The 27101-nt window shown below is 49.8% G+C and overlaps 1 protein-coding gene across 1 annotated transcript; it reads right to left on the bottom strand.

Moving 5' to 3' along the window:
- Pafah2 (platelet activating factor acetylhydrolase 2) lies at positions 1–26505 on the bottom strand. The gene is made up of 11 exons (XM_051172029.1): positions 26499–26505; positions 21732–21867; positions 20613–20763; positions 19903–19999; positions 14609–14677; positions 13885–14023; positions 12580–12693; positions 7611–7702; positions 6686–6856; positions 3679–3833; positions 1–204 (listed from the first exon to the last, which is right to left on the bottom strand). The coding sequence occupies exons 2-11, from the start codon at positions 21819–21821 to the stop codon at positions 110–112; spliced, it is 1173 nt and encodes a 390-aa protein (XP_051027986.1). The 5' UTR covers positions 21822–21867; positions 26499–26505; the 3' UTR covers positions 1–109.
- Between the last annotated feature and the right edge of the window lie 596 nt (positions 26506–27101).

Here is a 27101-nt window from a genome sequence, read left to right as displayed (position 1 = left end):
CTGTCTGATTATATCTTCTCACTGTGTGAAAAAAAACAGGTTACAAGTATCCTTGAGCAGCTCCTAAGTGGAGACTCAGCTCAGGCGGCCCATGACCGGCCAGCTGCGCCTAGAGGCTGGACAGCTGTGGTGGGCTTCCTTGGATGAGCCTTGGTCCAATGCCTTCGACGAAGCTGTTCCATTGATCATAGTCTTCCTTCAGGTCTGAGTGGGCACAAACAGGAAGGAGTGTTAGGCGAACCACTGTAGACCCCGGGGGGGGGGGGGGCCCTAAGAAGCCGCCACGGGGTCAGTGGGGCATCCTAGAGAGGGGAGCCCCTGGGATACCAAAGGAACTGGGATAATGGCCTCCCAGGAGGCTGAGGAGGGAGACCCAGGAGTCAGGTCAGCAGCGTCTACCCAGATAGGCCTGGAGAAGCTGTGCAAATGCTGTGGCTTCTGTGTGAACAGCGTGGGGTGGGGGGCAGGGCCATTCAGCTGGAGACAGGGAAGGGAAAAGGTTCTTGGGACGGGGGTGGGGGGGTGGGGGGAGGTGTGAGATGGTCCAGGAGAGCAGGGGAGGGAGGTGGGAGAGCAGAGAGCCAGAAGGAAGCAGGGACCTCACTGGGAAGGCAGCACCACCATGCTCTGGAGGCATCAGGCAGGAGCTGAGAGGTGACACTGAGCCACCTCTGGCCCATTTTAGTTCCCCATGTGACAAATCACCATGAAGCCACTTAAAAGCTTCCTTTCTTTCTTCTTCCTTTTTTATATTTTAATGATTTTTTAAAAATGTTTATTTTATGTACATTGGTGTTTTGCCTGCCTGGATCAACTAGAGTTACAGACAGTTGTGAGCTGCCATGTAGGTGCTGGGAATTAAACCCGGGTCCCCCACTGGAAGGGAGCCAGTGCTCTTGACCGCTGAGCCATCTCTCTAGCCCCTAAGAGCTTCCTTCCATTGGAGAGCCAGTTGGTGATGATACGGCATCCTCACTCAGTCTGTTTCTGTCTTCTCACTGTGAGTACCAAGAGAACCTCCATGCTACCACTCTCCGGTTCTCAACTCTCCGTCTCACCCAACCTCTCCATGCAGCTAGACCGCAAGCCCGTCCAACCATGCCGTTCTCCTGCCTATAACCTAGCACAGGCTCCTCATAGCCGCAGGAGGCGGAGGAGCCAGACTGCAACCCCTTCAGCAAACCCATGACAAACTGCACCCAAAGGAAGCCGATAATAGACTACACAGGGAATTGGACAAGCAACTGCTGCAGGTCCCATGGACATTAGCTTAATGAACAGAGGACATTAGAGGTGACCACAAATATCTAAGGAGCTGCCATGTGCTACCTGAGGCTTCTCTGGTCAGCTCTTGTGATAACCAGAGTAACTGTGTGTGTGTGTTTGTGTGTGTGTGTGTGTGTGTGTGTGTGTGTGTGTGAGAGAGAGAGAGAGATTGGGGTGGGGGTGAGGTATCACATCACATCTTCCTGTTGGGTTAGAGTTCAAACCTTAGCAGTCCAGACAAGCCTGGCTGCCTCTGATGAAAGTGACTTGTGAGGGGTCGGCTTCCTGCGAGTCTTGGTACTTCCCCCTCCGTGCTGAGTGCTTTGAAAGGGACATGTGATCACAAAAGCTCCAGGCTGGAGCTGGATAGTGACCAACAATGTGTTCTGGGAGGCAAAAATAAGCTGACTCGAGTATCTCTCTTAGAAATCTGGTGTTAAGAACTAATTATGGGGCTGGAGAGATGGCTTAGCAGTTGGGGGCAGTGACTGCTCTTCCAGAGGACCCGGGTTCAAATTCCAGCACCCATGTGGCAGTTCACAACTGTCTGTAACTCAAAGATCTGACACCCTCACAAAGACATACAGGCAAAACACCAATGCACATAAAATACAGATAAATAAAATTTAAAAAAAGAAATAATCATAATAAATATATAAGTAAATAAAATAAAGTCATTGTTCCCAAAGCTTGCTGCTCGCAATACAGCTATGAGAAGTGGGAGCTGAAGAGGAAGGTGTGAACCCCCAAGGAGAGAGGACCAGCCACTGGTGGCATAAGCTAAGCCAAGGTCTGAGGAAGCAGAGACTGAACAAACAGATGCTTCAGGGTAGAATAAAAGAGCAAAGAAAGAAGAAAGCTAAGGAAGATGAAGGAAACAGGAAATCACAGGAAGAAGACACAGAAAAAAAAAAAGCCACCCTGCCAGTGACCTCAGCCCCTTGACTGTGCCCCCTGCTGGGTCCAGGAATAGCTCATAAACCCACTTTCACTTTTTTTTTCTTGAGGTAACTAAATATCTAGTCTTTGTGGCCAAAAAGTTTAATTAGACCGTCAACTCCTTTTTGTGATATTTGTGTGTGTGTGTGTGCGCACATGCCACTGAGAGTGTGGGGGTGAGGGGACTAATGCATGTGTGTGTGTGTGTGTGTGAGTGTGTACATGCCACTGAGAGTGTGGAGGTGAGAGGACTAGTCTGTGCACATGTGTGTGTGTGCAAATGCCACTGGGAGTGTGGGGGTGAGGGGACTAGTGCGTGTGTGTGTGAGTGTGTACATGCCACTGAGAGAGTGGGGGTGAGGGGACTAGTGCATGTGTGTGTGTGAGTGTGTACATGCCACTGAGAGAGTGGGGGTGAGGGGACTGTGCATGTGTGTGTGTGTGTGTGTACATGCCACTGAGAGTGTGGGGGTGAGGGGACTGTGCATGTGTGTGTGTGTGTGTGTGTACATGCCACTGAGAGAGTGGGGGTGAGGGGACTGTGCATGTGTGTGTGTGTGTGTGTGTGTGTGTGTGTGTACATGCCACTGAGAGTGTGGGGGTGAGGGGACTAGTGTATGTGTGTGTGTGAGTGTGCACATGCCACTGAGAGTGTGGAGGTGAGAGGACTAGTCTGTGCACATGTGTGTGTGCAAATGCCACTGGGAGTGTGGGGGTGAGAGGACTAGTGTGTGCACACATGTGTGTGTGCACATGCCACTGAGTGTGGGAGGAAGGGAACTAGTGCGTGTGTGTGTGTGTGTGTGTACATGCTACTGAGAGTGTGGGAGTGAGAGGACAATCCTGGGCAGTCGGTTCTCTCCTCCCCCTTTCTGTGGACTCTAGGGATTGAACTCAGGTCATCAGGCTTGCGCCACAAGCACCATTTCCCCACGGTGACATCTCACCAGTCGTTTCAAGCACCCAAATTCCCAGAGGAGGAGCCGGCTTGCGTCCATCTGAGAACACACCTTCTCTGGGGACAGAGAGGCGATACCAGAGGCCCTGAAAGGCTTTGCCATTTTGCTGGTCTGTGACTTAAGATATTCGTCACAATCCTTCCGTATTTGCTTTCTTTCCAAAACTTCCATAAGTTTTGCCCAATTATTTGTATAAAGAACCACCCCCCTCCTCCCAAGGCACAAAGTGGTGATAAGTTTGGGGACCGGGTGGTGGAGTAAGAGGGGTGATGTACTGTCTCGTTGGTGAGTGGCTCAGAAGGTTAGATGACCAGGCTCATTCACCTGTAAGTCAGGGCCCAGAGGGGCAAACCTTCAGTAAATGGTTTTTCTGTGTTGCTATGTAACATTTCTTCAGTCAGACTTCCATATGTCATGAATCCCCTGGGTCCTAGTCATGTCAGGACAGAACAGGATGCTGCAGGAGACCCGAGGGACCCCCACGTGCTCCGTGAAGCTCCAGCTGTCTCCTTACCAAGGTGCTTCTGCAGGAAGGCCAGCATGGCCCGCACCATAACCTCCTGACCTTCATACGGGTCCAAGGTCCCACGACTGTGACTGGAAAAGAATTTAGCAACCAGGTTGCCGGTCACAAAAGCAAAGTCAGTTTGGCTCCGGTGAACAGTGCCTCTAAAGAGAAAGAGAAACGTCCCATAAGAGAGTGGAGGTTAGGTTCAAGTGCACACCTATTGTGTGCGAAGTGCTGCCATGTGTCATGTGTAACTTTCCCAGTGACCTTGTCAGGGAAGTAGTTTCCCATGTGATAGACTCTGGGGAGGGAACACATGACCCTGGACAGAGCTAGAGTTTGAACTGAGGTGCACCCAGCTGCAAAGCTGGCTCAATGCCGAGATCACCACGCCTGACAGTACAGGGTAGGACGATGAACTGGCTCCGGGGGAGCTGGGAGACGGAGGTGAGGTTCCTGGCACCTACTGTTTTACGTCACAGCTTTCATCCAGTGACCTCCAAGGCCCAAGAAACGTTTAACCTCACTGCCAGAACTGTGCCATGGAGTCAATGGGAAGAGGAAACACCTGCTTTTAGTTAAATAATCACAACAGAGAGGGCATGGAAAATGGGTTTTTGGGTTAAGTCCTTTGGCTGTAAATGCATCATTCATGCATTCATTGCCCTGTGGTAGCAAAGACTTATGGAGGGCCCCAGCCCTCTAGATACATCTAATCCACAGGTGGATTCTCATTGAGCTAAGTTACTCAACTGAATGTGGGATGGAAAACCCAAATGCTAAACGACCTGCCTAAAGTGTAGAAAACCAGATTTTTAAAAATTAGATCTATTCATTTGTGTGCATGTGCGTGTGTACGTGGCACATGTTTGCAAGTCAGAGGACAACTTGCAGGAATCAGTTCTCTCCTCCCACTGGTGGGTCCCAGGGACAGAACTCCACATTCTGGCTTCATGGCAGGTGCCTTTATTTGCTGGGCCATTTTGCTGGCCCAAACTGTTTTTTGGATTTTTAAAAAATGTATTATTTAGCCAAGTATGGTAGTGCACGCCTTTAATACTAGCACTCGGGAGGCAGAGGCAGATGGATCTCTGTGAGTTCAAGGCCAGACTGGTCTACAAAGTGAGTCTATGACAGCTAGGGCTGTTACACAGAAAAACCCTATCTTGAAAAACCTAAAAAAGAAAAAAGTTTTCATTCTGGCACATGAAAACGGTGTGTATAATAATAAATACATTAGACCCTTGAATATTCAGAGCTGAATTGTAAAAATAATGCCAGGCGTGGTGGCACATACCTTTTTAGTCCATCACTTGGGAAGCAGAGGCAGTAAGATCTCTGCGAGTTCAAGACCAGCCTGGTCTATAAAGCAAGTTCCAGGACAGCCATACCTACACACTGAGCATGTATCTTTAAAAAATCACGAAAAAAACCCCAAAAAAAACAAAAAACAAAAAAACCCAAACATATCACTTGGGCTAGAAAAATGGCTCAGCACTTAAAAGCCCTCGTTCTCGCAGAAGACCCAGGTTCTATTCCCAGCATCCACATAGTGGCTCACAGCAGTCTATAACTTCACGGTTAAGAATCCAACACCCTCTTCTAATCCAACACCCTCTTCTGGCCTTCATGGGCACCAGACACATAAACACAGGAAAAGACATAAAATAATAAGATTAATAGATCTAAAAAAATTGGTGGAGGTGTGTGTGTTGAGACAGGGTCTCAATAGGTAGCCCTGGCTGTCCTGGACTCACTCTGTAGACCAGGTTGTCCTTGAACTCAGAGATCCACTTGCCTTTGCCTCCTGAGTTCTGGGCTTAAAGAGAGATGGCACCATGTCCAGCTCTAAAAAAAAATGTTTTAGGAATATATTGCCTGTAGTTAAGTCTCCTTTGTGTGCCCCGTCCCTTCCCTACAGATTACAAGTGACTGGATCTGACTGGCCGGGGGTAACATTCCTGCAGCCTGTCCCTCCAATGCTATGAAGTCAAAATGAAAGAGGAGGGGCCGGGCCAGGACGGGCAAGAGACGAAGCCACTACCTGCAGCCAACTGGCATTCTGGGGCTTGGCATGGCATAGAGTTCAACTGACTAGCCGATTCCTAGGGTGTACAACACACAGCCAGTTGTGTCTGCTTGGCTTGAGTGGGGCAGGGGCAGGTCAGGGAGGTCTCGGGCTGCCTGAGTCCCACATGCCTCCCACAAGGGCAGCGGCCTACGATGCAAAAGCCAAGCACAGTGCCGTGACCAGGTGAAGAGAATGTGGTGTATTTGGCTAGCATGTTAAAGGCTTGTTTGGTCTGGAGCTCATGTTGATGCCCAGCTTTCCATCCCCCTGCCTTAGCTTCCTATGTGCTGGGATTACAAGCAGGCACCACCAGGCTCAGCTTGCTTGAGTGGCTTTAGAAGAAGCCTATGTTAGGAGAGCCTCTGTGAATGGGATGTCCATGGAAGTTCTACAAGTCCCCTCAAATTGTCAAACCCTACTACATCTACAGTCTTAAAACACACACACACACACACACACACACACACACACACACACACAGCAAAATTCCCATGAGGCTAGAGACATCTGAAATCACTCATGTCCAAGACACCCATTTTCCAGAAAGTACTAAATAAATCCTGTCACCTAAAGAGATCTTTGTATGGGGCTGGAGAGATGGCTCAGAGGTTAGGAGCACTGGCTGCTCTTCCAGAGGTCCTGAGTTCAATTATAGATGGCTCACAACCATCTATAATGAGATCTGATGCCCTCTTCTGGCGTGCAGGCTAAAAACTGTATACATAATAAATAAATAAATCTTAAGAAAGAAAGAAAGAAAATCTCTGTAGGTGGAGCCAAGCAGAGAAGATTTTGTGTGTGTGTGTGTGTGTGTGTGTGTGTGTGTGTGTGTGTGTGTGTGTTCTGTGGATATATAGAGTTAATACAGAAGAAATGAAGGAAGAAGTCCCAGCCGACTAAAATGAACGGGACACTAGGGCAGTGCCTCTGGGGCACACTTACAGGACGGTCACAATCCTGGACTGCTCGTGCCGGGCACATATCTTCTTCATCAAGGTGACGCTCTCTACCGTCTGGAATTTCTCCGCATTGATAAAGAACACAGGGCCCCGGGCCTTGGGGTAAAAGTCGTGCTCCAGAGGAAACATCCAAGCGTCCAGGGCTATAGCACACCTTGGATAAGGCAGAAACCCAGGCAAGACCGGTTAGGGTGTAGGGGGTGGGGAATGGGACTTTTCTTGCCAATGGCCGATGACACAGGAAGCCAGGAATTGGGTGCTACAACCCTCACTCTCCTATTATGGTCTTATGTAGGAGTCCCTTTTACCTGTCCCCAAAGAGCCTTCTAGAATTTATACTCCCTCAGAGCAAGGCTCAGATTTCCTTCTCTGGATCTACCTTCAGGCAGCATGCTAGAGTTCTGAAGATGTCACCTCATCCATTCAATCACTCAATTCATTCAATACTCACTGAGTGACTACTGTGGGCTTAGCCTTCTGGATGCAGAGATCAGTGAGAAAGGGCATACATGCCAGAACAGGGTGGAAGACTTTGAAAATGCAGAACCACAGCTCAGAGCTGTAGGCATAAGGTTATTGTGTAATTTACATGCAGATCTCTGTACTCCGCCCCTATCTGGTTGCAATCCTTGTTCTGAGAATCTCCTGTCTCAATGCTGTGTGCCTTGAACTCTGTGATCCTCCTGCCTCCAGAGTGTGTACACCGCATCTCTTGGCCTACTTATTTTCTTCATTGCATTTTGGTGCTAAGCATCGTTAGGCCCTTTGCTAGCCAACTTCTTTTCCCATCAAAGTCGGACCTTTTTGTGCTGATCACCCCTGAATCTCCAGTCCATCAAACACATCCATGCAGAATGAATGAATGAACGGTGTGTGAAGCTTGACACAACAGCATCACGTGCACTCACCGGAACTGGACTTCCTGAGCCAAAGCCAGAATAGCTGTAGCCCCTCCAAATGAGTGTCCCATCACGGCCACGCGACTCATGTCGATGCTACCCTGAGAAAAGCAGAGAACTTAGCCGAGCCAGACACTTACAGGGAAGCAATTGTAAGGAACGGCATGAAATGTGATGCCAACCAAAAATGCACCTTTTGAGCCTCTGGCCAGAGTAGGGTGCCACACCCACTAGCTTGATTCTGAGGCAGGATGATGGCAAGTTCAAGTCTGGCCTGGGCTATACAACAAGACATGTATGTATGTATGTATGTATGTGTATATATACACACATACACACACACTTGGGGGCTGGGGAGATGGCTCGGTGGTTAAGAGTGGTAAGAGAACCAGGGTTCAATTCCCAGCACCCACTTGGCAGCTCTAACTGTCTACAGCAACAAACATCCAGAGGATTGGACACCCTCACACCAATGCACATAAGATAAAATAATTAAATTAAAAAAAAAATTTTTTTTTTGAGACAGGGTCTCTCTGTGTAGTCTTGGCTGTCCTGTACTCGCTTTGTAGACCAGGCTGGCCTCGAACTCACAGCGATCCACATGCCTCTGCCTCCTGAGTGCTGGGATTAAAGGCATGCGCCATCACGCCCAGCTTTAATAAATTATTTTTTAAAGGAACGTCCAGAGTGCAGCTCAGTGGAAGAGAGTATGTCTGGCACAAAAAGGCTCTAGATTTGATACCCAGCAATGCAAAGACAAGAAAGAAGAGACCTTCTCTCCTGGAGAGCCGATCTTCGGTATGAACAACCTTCAAAAGGCCTGGGCTTTTCATCTGCACTTTGCTGTGTTTGTTCTGAGCCTGAGTCACTAAGCACCTCTGGCTGGTCTGGAACTCATTCGGTAGACCAGGCTGGCCTTCCAACTCAGAGATCCTGCTCCCTCTGCCTCCAAGTATGAGGATTTAAAGGTGTGTGCCAGCATGCTGCCTTATTTTGACTTTGTAATCATTACCTGTGGAGTGTAGGCATTCATATGTTTGTGAGTGCCCAGGCAGACAGAAGTTGCCAGACTTCCACCAGCTCAACTGAAAGCCTGCTAAGAAGCAGCCCCTCCCAGCCTATGCAGGGCGGTTCTCAATCTGCGGGTGACCCCTCTATCTTCAAAATTACAGTTATGAAGTAGCAACGAAATAACTTCATGGTGGTGGTGGGGTGTTCACCACACCATGAGGAACTGTATTGAAGGGTCCCAAGCTAGTCCTCCAGGATGCCTCAGAGGACACGGCCCCCTACACACAAGGAACTGCCGGTGCCCTCCATTTTGTGCTAAAGCGATGACTGCTTGTGCAGAAAGCAACTTGGGTTCTACTTCTTCTGCCTGTCTGTCCTGATTTTTATCTACAGCCCAAGGGAGAGTTTCTGTGCTCCGACTGCTCTGTACATGTCTATTTCTGGTTGTTCCCAGCAGCCTTCAGGGCATGGTTTTTATAAAAAGCCACCACCGATGCCTGCTAAGGGGCTAAGGAAAATACCCCCAGACCAGGCTGTCCTTGAACTCACAGCAATCCGCCTGCATCTGTATTCATGTACCTCCAAAATCAGCTCTGTAGAGAAGCCTCTCAACCAAGTTTCCTTTCTACCAGCTGCCTTCTTCCTATCCCTAGCTGGAAACAGTGTCCTTGCAGATTTAGAGGCCGCACAGACACATAAACGCGAGCACACACTTGCCCCACTCCCCGCAGGCTCCCCCAGCGAGTGCATCTGCATAGCAGCATTAGTACAGAAGGGGGCTGCCTCATCCTAACCTGCGGCCACACTTGACATCGCTCGGAAACAGACAGCTGGCTGCTCACCGAATCCGTCCTCAGACACACAGCTAGACCGTGTTACAGTTTGCAGTTCCACATGACTGAGTGTTAGCTAAGAGACGGGCAAAAGTCTAACTTCCAGAGCTGGAGAGATGGTTCTACAGTTAAGAGCCTTTGCTGTGCTTGCAGAGGTTCGATTTCCAGCACCCAAGTCAGGCAGTGCACAGCTGTCTGGGTCTCCAGATCCAGGAGATTCCACATCTCTGGCCTCTGCAGGCACCTGTACTCACGCGCACGCGCAAACACACACACATCATATATATGTCTAACTTCCAACTACAAATATAAAAGCTCTCCGGTGCCTCCCTGACTGCCCATCTGCTGGCCTACTGTATGGAGCATGTATGAGTCCCTGCGTGAGGAAGGTGGAGCCCTCAGAGCCCAGGGCAGAGGTGCAGCGCAGTGGCAGTGTGGCTTTCTAGCTCAGGCCACTCTCTCAGTTTAATCTCAGTTCGGAAAGGAGCCAAGATCCCTGGACTGCCTCTTGTACCACAGTACCCTGGACGGTAATCCAGAGAGAGGCGTTTCTACTGGGCAAAGCCATTGAGAGGGGACAATGTGCCCTAGTAGTTAGCGTTCCTGGGCTCTAGGGAGAACATGTTGGCTCCTCCCAACTGCTTGCTTTTAGGAACAATGTAGCTCATACCAGACACTGGACAGAATGTAGTATGAAAGAGCTGGGCGTGGTGGCCCACGCCTTTAATCCCAGCACTTGGGAGGCAGAGGCAGGCAGATCGCTGTGAGTTCGAGGCCAGCCTGGTCTACAAAGTGAGTCCAGGACAGCCAAGGCTACACAGAGAAACCCTGTCTCCAAAAAAAAAAAAAAAAAAAAAGAAAGAAAGAAAGAAAGAGGAAAGGAAAGCCACATTTTGTGCTGCCAATGGCCCTCACATACAGCCTTCCTCTGGGCAGTGGAGGAGGCTAACTTGTTCTCCACAGGGCGATAACAGAGGTTCAGGTTCACATAGTCTCACAGGTGAGGTTTACTTAGCTAGCTGGTTTCCTACTCCCTCTGACATTGACCTGGCCAGCGGCTGCTGCTCCACAGTGCCTGGCTCAGGGTCTCAGGCAGGTAGGCCTGGACTCCAGCACTGGGCGGGGGGGGGGGGGGGGGGGGGGGGGGGGGGGGGGGGTGGCGCTACTTTTCTACTCAGCAAAAGGCACTGAGTCCAGGTTCTGCCCCACCCGCAGGCACATGTGTCTTCCTTTCAAATGGATTGTTAAGGAGGTGTTGAGACATAAAGAGGCTTTGGGAACAAAAGCCCCAGATTAAAGCTGACTCCGCCATTTTCTTTCCTTTTTTTAGTTATAATTTTGTTCTATGTGCACGGGTATTTTGTCTGTATGCATGTCTATGCACTACGTGCGTGCCTGGTGTCTGTGGAAGCCAGATAGGGCATTGGATGCCCTGGAAGTAGCATTTCAGAGGGCTGTGAGCCACCATCTGGGTGCTGGGGATCAAACCCGAGTCCTTTGGAAGGGCAGCCAGTGATCTTAACCAGGAGCCATCTCTCCAGCCTCCCCCACTTTCTTAGCCGAATGCTGTTTGTAAGTACTTAGCCTTTCCCATGCTCATCTTCATTTGATGTACAGATACTGACCTCATGAGCTTATGTGAGGAGCCCTTACCACAGCAGAACTCTTATTCACACAGAGGAATATTACATGAGCATTAAAAATAAGTAGTGCAGCTGGGCGTGGTGGTGCACACCTTTAATCCCAGCACTAGGGAAGCAGAGGCAGGCAAATGGCTGTGAGTTCGAGGCCAGCCTGGTCTACAAAGCGAGTCCAGGACAGCCAGGGCTACACAGAGAGACTCTGTCTCAGGAAAAAAAGAAAAAAGGAGCGCATTGCTGTGCACACCTGAAGTCCCAGCACTCAGGAAGCAGGGGCAGGAGTTCAAGGCCAGCCTCAGCTACACAGTAAGTTGGAGGCCAGCCTGGAATGCAGGAGATCCTGTTTTAAAGGAACAAAACAAGAAGAAACATAGAAAACATTAAGTAGCTAGGTGTGGCCGCTTACACCTGTAACTTTAGCACTCGGGAGATTGAGGCAAGAAGGCTGCTGTGAGTTTGAGGCCAACCTGGGCTATATAATGAGTTCTTTTTTTTTTAAATTATGTATACAGCGTTCTGCTTGTATGTACACTTGCAGGCCAGAAGAGGGCACCAAATCTTATTGTGGATGGTTGTGAGCCACCATGTGGTTGCTGGGGATTGAACGCATGACCTCTGGAAGAGCAGTCAGTATTCTTAACCACTGAGCCATCTCTCCAGCCCCTACATAATGAGTTCTAAACTAGCCTGGGCTATGAATCAAGACCCACCCCCGACTCTGTGTGTGTGTGTATGTGTGTGTTTGTGTGTGAGTGTGTGTGTGTTTGTGTGTGTTTGTGTGTGTTTGTGTGTGTGAGTATGTGTATGTGTGTTTGTGTGTGTGTATGTGTGGTGTGTGTGGTGTGTGTTTGTGTGTATGTGTGTGTTTGTGTGTGTGTATGTGTGTGTTTGTGTTTGTGTGTGTGTGTAGACTACTATATTATTGTTTTGACATTAGAGGGAAGAGAAGGAGAAGAAGGAAAAGACTGGACATTGGAGGGTGAAAACCGTACCTTCCTGTCACAAAGTCCCCAGCCAGGACAGTGTCATGCCCTCTAGAAGGGGTCTTGGGACTCCCTCAGGAGCCGTCTTGGCTACTGGCCTGCAAAAGACAGGTCGCTGCTCCTCAACACCCTCATCTGGGGAAAAACTCTCCTCTCGCCACATGGCGCAGTGAGGCCCTCCACCTAGTGTTCCAGCTTCCCTGACCTGGCAGGGGACACACCTAGACAGGCTGACCCAAATACCACAGTCGAGAAGCTAAGGGACTCTTTCCTGATTGATTCTGGGGCTGTTGAGGCACAGGCCTGGGTTGCTAGCAACTCTCTTTCTTGCTGGAATCTGGTAAGAATGAAGGCCATAAACGCACAGGAAACGGAGACCCTAGAAGGGAGGTGAGAGTGCACAGCTGATCTCACTATGCAGCCTGAAGTCAGCCTGTGCTCCTGGCAGCTGTGTGAGGCAGCAAGGCTGTGAGAAATGCGTAGCTCTGGGTCATCCCAACTGTCGCCATACCTTGAAGGCCAACAGGTCCAATCCACCAGGAAAGACATTGAGGACAGTCTTCCCGTCAGAGGCATCCTGCAGGATCCGCAGCACCCGCACGCACTCCCTCGCCCGCTGGTGTACCTGCAACAGAGGCGGTCTAAGGGGGCACCCCGCAACCGCAACCGCAACCGCAACCACAGCCCAGCAAGAACCTCAGCCCCACACAAGCCCAGGCGGATCGCCATGGGAGAGGGAGGCTGCCCACAGCTGCTCACAGGCGTCTCAGCACACATTGTAGGCCCTCGCAGCAGCTCACACAGGTTCGCCTGACAGCATAGTGAGTGGGCCCACCTGCCTCCGGACAGGGCCCTCGGGATGGCCCTCAGAGGAGATGACGCACACGAGAGCAGAAGGAATGGTTAGAGTTTCAACCTCAAGCTGATACGGTTCAACTTGCCCATTTACAACCTTGGCTGCTGCCTTAATCAGCCTGCCCTTCTCCTGTTAACCCCTCCTTTTAAGGACCACCCCTGCCCCACCCCGCCCCTAACAATCTGACAACGGATTTTGGTGGGAATTTTCACTTTGCCTCGTCTCCCCAGACTTGGAATCCGTTACTAGAAAATTTTAATGTGAGCTTTGCTCTGGGATGGAGGACTGAGGAAAAACACCCAGAACCTTGTCCTCTGCTGATGAGCTAAACATCTGCAAAGTCACAGCTGGCAGGAGAAAGTAAGCCAGCCTGCAGATGGGTGACCAGCTGGTCCCCTCAGAGAGCGAATCCCAGTGGCTTTGAGGCCCTGCCAGGGTCTCGCTCTCCCAGCCTCCTTACCCACAGGAGCCAGTCAGCTGCTTGCCACCTAACCAGGCTCAAGCCGGACTTCGGCAACTGCAGGAGTCCCATAATTCAAACTTTATTTGTTCCCACAGGTGTGGTGGGTTCAGACCCACTATGCCACGGCTTTTGAGAGAGAAAGGTAAAGGTCTGGCCTGTGGTTGACTGAAGGTCCATGTCAATGACCAGGTCCACACAAGGATGCTTTTGGAAGACGGAGTCTTTAGACGCTGCGAGCCGGTGGGAGGTCTTTAAGGCACTGACGACTTGCCCTAAAAAGGGACTGTGGAATACCACCACCCCACGCCCCTCCCTGGCATCTGGGACCCTTACCAGGGGCCCACCTGACCTCGGCTTGCTATCTCCAGAACTGAGAGCTAAGAAAACTCTGTTCTCTGGTAAGTCAGTTACAGCTGGTATTTTGCTGGAGAGATGAAAACCACGTGACTAGAGCCACGCCTGCGGTCCTGTGACTGTGCCAACGGGCACAAGCCTACCTGGGGATTCCTGACGTGGAATATCTTCTCCTCTTCTTTGATCCGACGGAAGGGGATCCACTCCTCCTCCAGCGATTCAGCAGGCTGGCTCTCCTGCGAAGTCTGCTTACAGAAGTAGGTGGTCCCAGCTGACTGGTCCCTGAGCCATACATGGCAGCAGACAGAAAGAAAGACATGGTGAACGCATTTCTCCCCTTCCCCGTTCTTCCCTTCCAACCATGACACACGGGCTCTCCGCTTGGCTGGTAGGTAAGATGAGCAGCCGCAAAGGAGAGCAGAAAAAACATCCGTTCAGCCCAGTCAGCTGTGTCATTTTCAGCCAGCTATTGGACACCTTTGGTGTTCTATTCCTTTTTTTGTTTTTTGTTTTTTTGTTTTTCAAGACAGGATTTCTCTGTGTAACGGCTCTGGCTGTCTTAGACTCGCTTTGTAGACCAGGCTGGCCTCGAACTCACAGAGATCGCCTGCCTCTGCCTCCCCAGTGCTGGGATTAAAGGCATGAGCCGCCGCCACCACCCTGCTGGTGTTTTGTACGGTTATTAGAAATAATGTATTGGGGCTGGGGAGGCAGCTCAGTGACAGTGTTGGCCTGGTGTGTGTGGGTCTAATGCCACGGCAATACAAACTAAACTAAACTGGGGAAGAACACATGGATGGGGCCTAGCCTATGCCTAGCTCCCCACCGGTCTCCAATAGACTGCAGTTCATCAGTACCACCTCTCACCTGTGCTCTACGACAGCCACCACAAAGCCACGGGAGGCCAGCTCCATGGAGAAGGTTGAATACAATGCCCTGGAGAGTCATAGGGAGAGGAGATCAAAAACACAGCTCAGCTTTGCCCACCTCAAAAGACTGGCCAGGGAGATGTCGTGGGTGGCCCAAGTGCTTTCCCCAGGTACTGCAGCCCTCGTCCCCCCAGGGCTCTGGTGTCCCCCACGGTGTGTTTGCAAGTCAGTCCTCAAACTGATGAGCCTATTCACCCCGCTGAATCAGCCCCCCCACCCCACCCCACCCCAGACAGAATCCGACCACTCTTTTTGTTGCTTTGGTTTTTCGAGACAGGGTTTCTCTGTGTAGTCCTGGCTGTCCTGAACTCAACTTGTAAAATCAAGGTTGGCCTTGACCTCAAAGTGATCTGACTGCCTCTGCCTTCCTGAGTGCTGGGATTAAAAGTGTGCGCCACCATGCCAGGCTATTCTAATGTGTGTGTGTATGTACATGTGAAGGCCATGCTGTCAGGTATCTTTTTCAATCACTTTCTTCCTTTTTATCGTCGTCGTCGTCGTCATCATCGACATAGGGTTTCTCACTGAACCTGGACTACCTCACTTCTGTGAGACTAGCTGGCCAGAGAAGATGCAGGGAGCCTCCTGTCTCATCCACTCCTGCACTGGGGTTACAGGTGTGTGTGGCCATGGCCAGATTTTACTCAGGTTTTGCGGATCAAACTCAAGTCAGTCTCCTGTTTTCAGCAAGCACGTGACCCACTGAGCAGAGGGGCTCACTGCACAGCCCTGGCTGGCCTGGAACTCTCTATGTATTTTTCAAGTAATCATATATATATTTTTTAAGTTAAAAAGGGACATTGGGGTAGCTGGAGGGTTGGCTCAACAGTTAAGCACACTGGCGGCTCTTCTAGAGGACCCGGGTTTGACTTCCAGCACCCGCAGTGGGGCTCACAGCCACCTGTAACTGCAGTTTTACAGGGGATCTGGTGCCCTCTTCTGGCCCTCCACAGGCATCACACACACATTCAGACATACAGCCAAGAAATTACCTACACATGGAGGAGGAGGAGGAGGAGGAGGGAGAGAAAGAGGAGGAGAGGAGGAGGAGAGGAGGAGGAAGAGAAAGAGGAGGAGGAGGAGGAGGAGGAAGAAGACTATGACAGGGGCTTTACCTTAGTGGTAGAACACCTGCCTAGCACACACACAGCACTGGGTCCAATCCCTTCCCCAGTGCTGCCAAAAACAAAGGGAAAAAGTCTTTTGGCCAGTTGTTGTAGGACATAACTGCAATCCCAGAACATGGAAAACAGAGGCAGGTATATCAGGAGTTCAAGGCTATCCTTAGGTATACAGTGAATAGAAAGCTAGCTTGGGCTACATGAGTTCCTGTCAAAAAAAGGAAGGGAGGGAGTGAGTGAGGGAGGGAGGGAGGGAGGCCAGACATGCTAGTGTACATGTAATTATCTTAGCACTTGAGACAGGAAGGTGGGATCAGGAGTTCAGGGCTAGCCTTGTCTACACATTAAGATCTTGTCTCAAAACAACAAGAGGAACCCAGAGGGGAAGAGATGGCTCAACTGTTAAGAGCACTTGCTGTTCCAGCTGCCTATAACTCCAGTTTCCAGGGATCTGATGCCCTCTTCTGGCCTCAGAAGGGACTTGCACACATGTGCACATTCACACTTGCAGACACACATAACTAAAAAAAAAAAGAGAAACCCTGTCTCAAAAACAAAAACAAAACTTAATATTTTTAAAGTAAAAAAAAAGCATATTAATGTTACTGATATATTTCATTTAAACTATAATAGCCTACTATACCTACTATACATTTTTTAACCTACTGTAATCTATGAAATCCACTGTAATTTCAAAATGAGCCAGGCAGTGGTGGCAGCATCAGCCTGGTCTACAAAGGAAGTTCCAGGACAGTCAGGACTATTACACAGAGAAACCCTGTCTCAGCCGGCCATGGTGGCGCACACCTTTAATCCCAGCACTTGGAAGGCAGAGGCAGGCAGATCACTGTGAGTTTGAAGCCAGCCTGGTCTACAGAGTGTGTCTAGAATAGCCAAGGCTACACAGAGAAACCCTATCTCAAAAAAAAAAAAAAAAAAAAAAAAGTCACACAGAGCTGACAGCCTAGAATGGACCAAACAGCTCTAACAAATGAGATGCAAACAGATATATTACACAGAGCTAGCCAGGAGATTTTCCATAAAAGTACAGTGCTCCCTTTATATTGCCTGGGATGCAGACATAATGGCTGGTACAAAAGCAGCCGCCCTAGGTCATGAGGTAACTTTAGAAATGGAAGCCATACACAGCAGAGCAAGATGATAGAAGTCTGCTTTCCTGTTAGATTCATGTAACCACAACAGCAACCCTAATGGTCTATCTCTGGCTCCGGTCACCCTGTCTCTATAGGGTTTTGATGCAGAATTTTCTGTAGCCCGGGCTGACCTCACACTCACTATTCGGCTGGAGAGATGGCTCAGGGGTTAAAAGCACCACGGTCTGTTCTTCCAGAGGACCCAAGTTTGGTTCCCAGCAACCACACGGTGACTCACAACCATTTGTAATAACAGTCCCAGGAAATGTGACACTCTCTGGAAGGAAGGAAGGAAGGAAGGAAGGAAGGAAGGAAGGAAGGAAGATGTTCCATCTAAAAGAACATCCATTCACTCAGCAACTATTTATTGAGACCCCAAAATCTGCCAGCCACTCTTCAAAGTACCGCACTAGCAAGATCAGAGTTGGGCTTGTTTTTGTTTGTTTGTTTGTTTGTTTTTGTTTTGTTTTGAGGCAGGGTATCACCACACAACACACTCTAGCCCAAACGCATCACTCTCCAGCGGCTGCCTTCCAGAATGACTGCGCCACTGCACCCTGCCAGCTTGAAAACACATCTCCTCGGCTAAAGTGTGGACAGAAGTTGGAGGGTTGTTAATCCCAGCATTCGGGAGGCAGAGGCAGGCGGATCGCTGTGAGTTCGAGGCCAGCCTGGTCTATAAAGAGAGTCTAGGCCAGCCAAGGCTACAAAGAGAAGGCTACACAAGGCTACTCTGTCTTGAAAAACCAGAAAGAAAAAAAAAAAGAAGTTGTAGGGCTGGCAGCTTCTGAGATGTGTGGTACTCTGGGATGGAAAGCAGATGTATATATTCATGGATGAACAGACGGAGAACACACAGGCTACAGTCGTAAGTTATGTAACATCCCATGGTACAGGCAGAAAAGGCCATGAGAGCAATCCTGATTGGACACTGAATTATCAAGTTGAAGCCAGTTGCCCAACATCTGGTGAAAGAGATTATCACAGTCACCATCACCATAGTCCAGCAGGGCTGTGCACCTAGTAGGTGCTGATCCAACAGAAACCTGGTAAACCACACGTGGAAGCCACACCCTTGCCTGGCAGATGTTGAAATCTGGGCTCAGAGTGTTACAACTGTCCCTAGGCCACTGGGAACACAAGGGCCATGGGAGGTGAGACTGTGCAGACTAGCACAGACCAGACCAAAAATTAGTTGAAAATCAAAGGCACGATGAAGCCAAGGTTTTCTGACAGTGCTTTGCCCAGGCTGCCTTCTGGAGAGTTCTCTGCAGCCTGAGGTTCCGCATTCACGTGTGCGCTGTGCACGCCATCGAGCCTGCTTGTGTCAAAAAAAAGACAAGCGAAAACACCCAGATGCAGACTTGCTATCCCTGCATGTCACAAATGGCAGTGTCTTTGCTGTACAAAGATCTCTGCGCTTAGGGGAATATGTCGGCTTAGGTACAGAAAACAAAGAGTTTTTCACATTTTCCTAGTTTATTTTTTTTGGATTGGATTGCATTAGAATGTTGGGTTTCTAACGTTTGGCACCTGAAGTGGCTGGAGAGATGGCTCAGTGGTTAAGAGCACTGGCTGCATTTACAGAGGACCGGAGTTTTATTCCGAGCAACCACACTGGGTGCCTCACAGCCATCTGTAACTTCTGCTTCAGATCTGACACCTTTGGCCTCTGTGAGCACCTATACCCATGTGCACACGCCCACATGCAGAGACTCGATCTACACACATAACCAAAAAGAATAAAAATAAATCAAGCTGGGCGTGATGGCGCACGCCTTTAATCCCAGTACTTGGGAGGCAGAGGCAGGCAGATTGCTGTGAGTTCGAGGCTAGCCTGGTCTACAAAATCGAGTCCAGGACAGCTAGGACTGTTACATAGAGAAACCCTGTCTCAAAAAACCTAAAAAAAAAAAAAAAGAATAAAAATAAATCTTAAAAAAAAAAAAAAAAAGACTGGTGTCTGAGTTGCTAACTTGAGTTTCACACACACAAAAGTGTTAAAGAGATCTTGGCTCGAGATTAAGACAGACTTTTCCATTTCTGAAATGGCCGTAAGCACACTTCCGGCCATCTTGTACTAAGTATTTATGTGCAGCAGTGTTCTCAGCCCTGATGATCATAAAGCCAAAAAGCAATCAACGGTGAAAGATGCTGAAGATCCTGTAGGTCTTATGGTATCAAAAGTTCAGCTTAGGGGCTGGAGAGATGGCTCAGCGGTTAAGAGCACTAACTGTTCTTCCAGAGGTCATGAGTTCAATTCCCAGCAACCACATGGTGGCTCACAGCCATCTGTAATGTGATCTGATACCCTCCTCCGGCCTGCAGGTGTACATGCAGGCAGAGCTCTGTGTACATAGTAATAAATAATAAATCTTTAAAAAATAAAGTTCAGCTTAGAGTCAATACTTTATATAAAAGTAGACCTCCAGCACACCTGTCTCATTAGTATGCAAATTTACTTTTGTTTTCAATGAGTGGTAAAATTATATGTATATACCAAATCAGTGGCTTTTGGTTTTTTATTTTTAATTTAGTTTTATTTTTATGTGTATTAGTGTGAAGGTGTCAGAGCCCTTGGAACTGGAGTTACAGACCGTTGTGAGCTGCCATGTGGGAGCTGGGAATTAAACTCGGGTCCTCTGGAAGAACAGACAGTGCTCCTAACCATGGAGCCATCTCTCCAGCCCGCAAATCAGTGTTTTAAAATCCATTTCTTTATGATTTCTTACCAGCAAATGTTTGACCTGTGTTCCTATTTTATTATACACTTCAATCGTGGGTGGTCATGTAAAACTGTCAGGCAAAAGTGAGTCTAGAAGGTGGACCCAATGCCTGGGGGGTAGGGCATAAGATGGCAGGCAGGTGAAATGTCTTTTATTTGGCCCCTTTGAGACTATGTTAAGACAGAGTCACAATGCAAGGGACATGGCAAGATGCAGGGACAAAGCTCTTACCTGAAGCCTCCCAGGCCATGGGACATGATGATCAAAGGGTACCCAGAATCCTTTGTCTTAAAGGGGCCATTCCAGCTGGCAGGCAAACGACAAGATCCTAGCAGAGACATGGGCTGTAGAATCTTGGGCTGCCTGTAACTGTAATCCCATGGGCAGCCCAAGTCCAGGCAGAGATGAGCATCCTTGGTCCTCCCCTCTCCAGAATCACCAGGAAAAAACACCCAAAGAGGCAGTATACTGAAGGAGTCAGGGCAGGTCTTGGGGGGAGGTAGGGAGAACAAGAGGCGATGGGTGAGGGGGGGTGGAGCCTATGACTAGCAAGATGTGGGTCAGAGGTAAGTGGCAGTGCACTGGCCTAGCTTATATTAGGCTCTGAGTTTGAGCCCCAGTACTGAAAAAAGAGGGGTGATCTATAGAGCGAGTGAAAACGCATGCTGGATTAGGAATCACGGCCAGCACTACTCCCCAATCTGATGCCCCAAACACTGCACAAGGATTTCTAGTTCTTTCTACACACACCTATCATCTCAGCTCTACGAAAGCTGGCAGGCAAGCAGGGTAAGTGACCTGCCCAAAGTCCCACTGCCAGGAAATTACAAAGCCTGGATTTGAACCCATGACCCAGATTCGCATGCATCTGATTCCCTCCCATGTCTCCTGGGGCTATAACCAGGCAACTCTGAAAGCACCCAGGGCCAGGGCAGCCTTACCGAGACCCAGGTTGAAGAGCGACCCCACCCAGCGCTTGTTATACTCCAGGTAGTCGGCCAGGCCCATGAAGTACTCATAGCGGGGGACCCACAGCGGCTGCTCGCACTTCTCCGACGCTTGGCACGGGTAGAAAAGTCGAAAGAAGCTCCCCTGGAGAAAACAAGAGCGCAGATGCTGTGTCCGAGAAGCCCAGGCATTTCAGGCTGGCGGGAATCTGGGCACCAGCCAGGCTGGACGCCAGCACACTCAGATTCAGAAACAATTTTGTTGCTGGCACGTCAGGAGGGTTCTCCCAGCTGTCAAGCCTGGAACGGCCCTGCACCGTGGGCCCAGGCTTGGTGCCAACAGTGGGACTTGGCCTTTGCTCTTAAGCTGAACAGGGTGGCAGCAGGAAGCTAGCCAGGCCACTCTTCCAGACTGCCTCTCAGGAAGAAGTAGCAGGAGAGGGGTTCTCAGGAAGTGGGTGTTTCTCACAGGACTGAGGTGAGGCCAACCATCAGAAACAAAAAACCTAAGAACTTGCTGGGCCATGGTGACACATGCCTGGAGTCTTGGAGATGGGCATCCTCGGCTACATGTCCAGCTAGAGTCTAGCCTGAGCTACATGAGAAGCCTCAAAATGTTAAAAAAAAAAAAAAAAAAAAAAAAAAGGAGGAGTAGGAAACAAAGAAAAAGAAACGCCTAGAAACCGGCAGGAAGTTCAGAAGAAGGTGGAAAACAGACAAGGGGCAGGAGACAAGACACCCACCTCCCACCGGAGGCGTGGGGTCAGGACAGTGGCGCATGGCCCTCTGTGCTTCCTCCCATTCGCCTACATCAGAATCGGATCGAAGACCTTCCCGGGACCAGATGCCCGTACAGGAGAGAGGGTCTATGAGGCAGCTCTCCTCCTTGCTGTAGAAAGAACTGTTTCTCATCAACTGGGAAGGTTCTAATAGTTTGAAAGAGGGATTTTAAAAAACAAAGGAAGACGGTCCTAAGGGCTGACAGCCAAACCCAGCCCTGTTGTAACTCAGCATCCCCAGAGCTGCACACTGACACCTGTGGTGGTGAAGGCCCCAGACAGGCAAGGCAGCAGCCGTGGTGGAGCGCAGAGGTGGAAAGCTTGGGACACTTACCTCGAGACCCTGACCCTCCATCACATCTGTGCAGCCAACATGGTGGGGTCCCGAGATGGGTGGAAAGCAAATAGACTGGCCGACCCCCATCTTCTCAGCAGCTGGACCAAAGCCTGGGTGCTCCCAAACTTGCCGGCTGAAAGGCAGAGCACACAACAGCCTCTGGCTGGTCTCTTCCTCCCCTGCTGCTTCTCTAGGTCATGTGCCGACCCCATCTACTTCCTGACATCCTTAGCACGCTGAGCATCCTGGACTCAGTGCATGACACGCATCACCTATGACTGCTAACTTTGCCAACGTTTACTGGCTGGTCCGTGGGTTGTTGGTTTTTCTGGTTGGTAGGAGGGAAGCCAGGGCCTTGCACATGCTAGCAAGGACTCCATTCCCGGCCCTACCGACTGTATGCTTCATTTTCTTCTGGTGGGGTGAGGAGATGGTGGTGGTGATGCTGCAAAACCCACAAACCACAGGGTGTGGGTCAGTTGATAAAGAGTGCTTGCTAAGCATTCAAGAAGCCTCAGGTTCGATTCCCAGCACAGCATGAAACAGCTGTGGCAAGAAACACACGCGCAGCTGTAACCCCAGCGCTGAGGAGGTGGCACCCGGAGGATTAGAAGTTCAAGGGCAGCCTGGAATGCATCAGGACCCAGTCTCAGGATTAACACATACTGACACTGCACCTCCCGTGTCCATCCAGCAGTACCTGCTGCCGTGATCACAGCTCACACCTTGCCCTTTCCTAGCTAATAACTGCCCACTGAGGCCTAGCACTTCCTCGGCTAAAGACCCGTATAGACACTGCCTCACCGAAACCTCCCAACAGTATCAGGACCAAGGCAAAGAAAAGTTACCCTGGCTATGGGGGGTCTAACCCATATCCCACCCTGCTTAAAGTAACAAGGACTTAGGTTCCTATTCCAAAACCGCTCCCGTGGGCAGCGTCCTGGGTCCATGTGTTTTGTTTTGACATTATTCAGATTCCTCCTCTGAGAGGATCAGGGTACAAGTCAGAGCATGCCTGGGCACAAAGACACCTTAGGAGACGGGTTGCTGCCAACGCTTCCTGCAATCACCCTTCTCCCTGCCTAGGTACACACGTGAGCATTACTGAAGAAGTCACCAGTAATGAGAGACCCAGTGAGCTGCTCAAGGTCACAGCACAGCAGTTACTACACACACACACACACACACACACACACACACACACACACACATCTCCTGACTGCCAATCATCTGGTCCCAAGTGATTGGCCCCCAAGAGCCCCGAAGAGTCACTCTACTTAACGTTAAGAGGTAATAATTTTCTTTCTACTATTGATTTTCCCCTTCTGTTTCTCCAGTGCACATTTTAAGACACCCACTATTACAAATAGGAGGGGGAAGGGGGAGGGGCGGGGCTGAGCGCTGTCGCTGTGGCAGGCAGTGGACCACTCAGCCAGAGGGAAGTGGGAGGGGCCTCTGCCGGCTCCCACTCGGGGCCCGAGGGCACCCACTGGAGAACCAAAATTGCAGCTGCAGGACACGTGTGGATCACGTGACAGCGAAGCAGCTGAAGATCCTGTCATAGAAGAGAGATAAAATGCTACTAGAGCTCTGAGGAGAGTGTGTGTGTCCCCTGAGCGTGGGAGCAGAGAGCTGGGAAAGAAAAGAGTGTTCTCACAAAGGGCGTGTGAGACACAGGGACCGTTCGTGACGGCTGCAAAGGGCAAACTGGCTGTGTGCGTGCAAATTCCCACGGCTTTGTGTGGGTGGGTATGAGTAGCCACGTGTGGTGGGTGGGGGGCAACCTCAAGCGTTGGCTCTCACGTGCTTCCTACCCTTTTGTTTGAGACGGGGCCTCTTGTTAGCCTGGAGCTTGACCACAAAAGCTTCCAGAACTATCTTCCTGCCTGCTCACCATCAAGTCAAGCTTTCTTTTTTTTTTAAATTTACATGTATGTATTTAATATGTGGAAATGTGTGTGTGGCAGTGTGATTCTGGGTGTCAGAAGGTAACTTGAGGGAGTCGCTTCTCTCCTGTCTTGAGGGTCGCAGAGATCAAACGCAGTCATGTTTAACAGCAAGGTTCTCTATCTACCGAGCCATCTCACTGACCTCTGGCTTTCTTTCCTTCTTTCTTTTTTATTGTTTTGACAGGGTCTTTCTATTTCGCCCAGGCTGTCCTGGAACTTGCTATGTTCAGGCTAACCTTGAACTCAGAGATCCACCTGCCTTTGTCTCCTGAATGCAGGAAGCCATGTGCCACCACACCCAGCCTTTGTGTGTGTGTGTGTGTGTGATCTAAGGATCTGATCTCAGGTCCTCACATTTCTGAGACAAGCACCTTAGCAACTAAGTTGTCCCCCCTATGAAAGACACAAGCCTGAGACCCGGCTCCTGGCTTGTGCAAGTTAACCTGATCTCTCTAAGCCTGATTCTGCATCGGCACAATGAGATTCTGCATCCATCTCCCGGTTGCTATAGAGACAAATGAAGCCATGCAATTAAAGCACCTTTCATAGCACCTGGCTTGAGCAAGGATCTAGATGTATTCGGTGATTGCAAGAGAAATAGAAACAATGGAGGCTGGCAACTGTGGAGACGTGGGAACCGAAGAAAAGAGGGGGCGGCAACTGTGAGGCAGGGTTGAGAATTCTATGAGCAGGGTTTTTGTGGAATGTGATTTTTTTCCCCCTTCATTGGAGATCAGTCCTTGAGTCAGGGGTCAGAAAAGCACATTTCAAAAGAGCCATGGAGGTGGGGCAAACAGAAGCCTGGTAATGCTGGCAGGCTTCTGAGGGGCCATCAGCTAAATTCTCCTTGGAAATAAAAACCCAAGGAAGACAACTGGCCAGATGAGGCTAATCTGAAAACAGCCTGAGTTCCCCAGGCTCACATTAACTGATGCCCAAAAAGGAGATGGGGCGGCGGGGGGGCTGAGAGGGGGGGGACCAATCTCAAGCCAGGTGTGGTGTCACACGCCTTTAGCACAGAGGCAATTGAATCTCTATGAGTTCGAGGACAGCCTGGTCTACAAAGCAAGTCCAGGACAGCCAAGGCTACACAGAGAAACCCTGTCTCAAAAACAAACAAACAAAAATATATATACTATATATTTAAATATTTTATATGTGGTGTATATTTATATATGCTAAATATTTTATATGCAATATATTTGTATATACTTTATATTTAAATATTTTATATGTAATATATATTTATTCATACTATATATTTAAATATATAGCTATACTATACAGTTAAATATTTTATTTATTTATTTGAGGTGGTACCATGACACCCCACGTGGAGGTCAGAGGACAACCTGCAGGAACTGGTTCTCTCCTCCACTGTGTGGGTCAGGAATGACAGCACCATTACCCACTGAGCAATGGAGACAGCCACAGCTGTGAGACCTTCAACACATGCCTGAAGCTCTAAGCGTGTCATCTACAACCCAGGAGGTTGAAGATTATGTAAAGAGTCTGGCATACCGAAGACACTGACTCCAGGAGGCAGCTAGAAACAACCATCTTAACTAACTATATGCCCAATCCAAGTCTAACTCTCTTAAGTGTAAAATAGGGACACTTCATAGGTTTAAAGGAGAAAATGGATACAGCCCAAGGCCTTAGCAATAACTTATAAAATGTCAGCACCTAATCAGCAGTACTGTGGCTCTTTCATCACACCCAGCTGAGGCCTTCCATTTTTCCTGGCATAGGTCCTTTGGCAAAATGAATTCTTCTCTTCCGGGCTTTCCACGCCTGAGACACACCTACCAAAGTCCACTAAAGTGGCTCATAAGAGGCCAAAGGCAAAGGACGGGGCTTTCATTGCAGCGCTGTCCTAAAGAAGCCCTGCTCCTAGCCAGCGGCTGTCTCTCTGCCAGCCCTGTGGACTTTTCATCACTGGCTAATTCAGGCCAGAGTCCAAGGCAGGCAGCCCTCTTGGGATTCCTTTCAGACAAAGTCCTCTCTAGGCTATGGGCTCGGGGGCCTGTCTGATCTTTGGTCTCTGGAGGAAGTGAAGAAATAACCTGGTCTTAGAGAAAGACATCAAGAGCTCAAGGGACAGGATTGAGCAACGAAGCAGCAAAACTAGAAAAGCAGCCCTGATGAGAACGTTCTGGGCACCAACGAATGGCACAGGGAGAACTTCTGTTGCTTGTGGAGGCCTTGCAGCTTACAAAGTAGTCGTACACTGTAATACAGGAGGAGGAGGAAGAGGACAAAAAGAGAAGGAGAGAAGAGGGAGGAGGGAGAGGAAGAGGGGGAGAGGGGAGGAGGGGGTGGAAGAGGAGCAGGAGAAGGGAGAGGAGGAGGGGGAGGAGGAGGAAGAGGAGGAGGAAAGTGAGTCCCAGAGAGCCTGCTTGATTTGCCCAAGGCCACAGAGGAGTAAGGCAGAGTTCTTCGTTGCACTTCAGGTTCATAGCACTGCGAGGAAGAATTTGGGAGCTTTCTTCCACCAGCATGGAAAACCCACCAGCGAGGAGTGGAGAGCAGTGTGAAGGACTCAAAGCTTCCGGAGTCAGGGTGGGTGGGTGGGTGGGTGGGGGCTCAGGACAGGAAGCTGGAGGATGAGGGTCAGGGGTCAGGGCAGGTATCTAGGGGCCTGGAAGTGACAGTCTGCGGTGACCCTGTGTGGGATGGATTCTGACCCGCACTAAACAGAGACGATGAAGAGCAAAGATTCTGGGACTGAGAGACAAAAAGGCCCCGCGCTGGAATATGAAAAGGTCTTTGGATAGCTCAGTGAAGAACTGGAGCTTTTGTCAATCAAACTTACCCAGTCAAGCAGATCACTCAAAAGCAACCTCAAAAGAGTCACTCAACGGAAACCCGACACCGCCCAGGAGCCCGTGGCCCTCTGGGAGTAGTAGTTCCTTTCCATTTAACTTGTAAGCTTAAACCCACCTCCTGCCTCTGGGTGTTACACTACAAATCCCGAGGTGCAACGCGCCTTGTCAGTCCCAGGACTACAGTTCTCAGAGTTTCTGAGGACGCCCTTGGGTGTGAAATCAGCCAGGGCCAGGGATGCGGTGAGATTGCTCCCCCTGGTGTCTGAAGAGCCGTAGCTCAGGTGACACATCTCAAGCGGAGGGTTATAGAGTAACCCTCCGCCTCATCGGTCCTCAGATAGTTCCCAGGCGTGCCTGGAAACACACCTGGCTTCACTTCGTTCTCGGGGAAACTGGCGATTGGAGGTTGTTTTCCATTCCTGTAGACATTACTTCCTGTGAAAATACGAGGCTGATTGTTGGGGAATCATCACGCCAACCCCCGGTGGCACCGTGGATTTTCCATTGTTCTAGAAGATTCAGCTGAGAATTGGGAGGAACCCGAGAGATCTTGGGGCCCACATCTCAAGCCTCATTCCCTTATTCACTTC

Source organism: Acomys russatus, chromosome 29, assembly GCF_903995435.1.
Source record: "Acomys russatus chromosome 29, mAcoRus1.1, whole genome shotgun sequence".
Lineage (NCBI taxonomy): Eukaryota > Metazoa > Chordata > Mammalia > Rodentia > Muridae > Acomys > Acomys russatus.
Note: the sequence above shows the minus strand (reverse complement) of the source record. Positions and strands in the feature narration are given on the sequence as shown.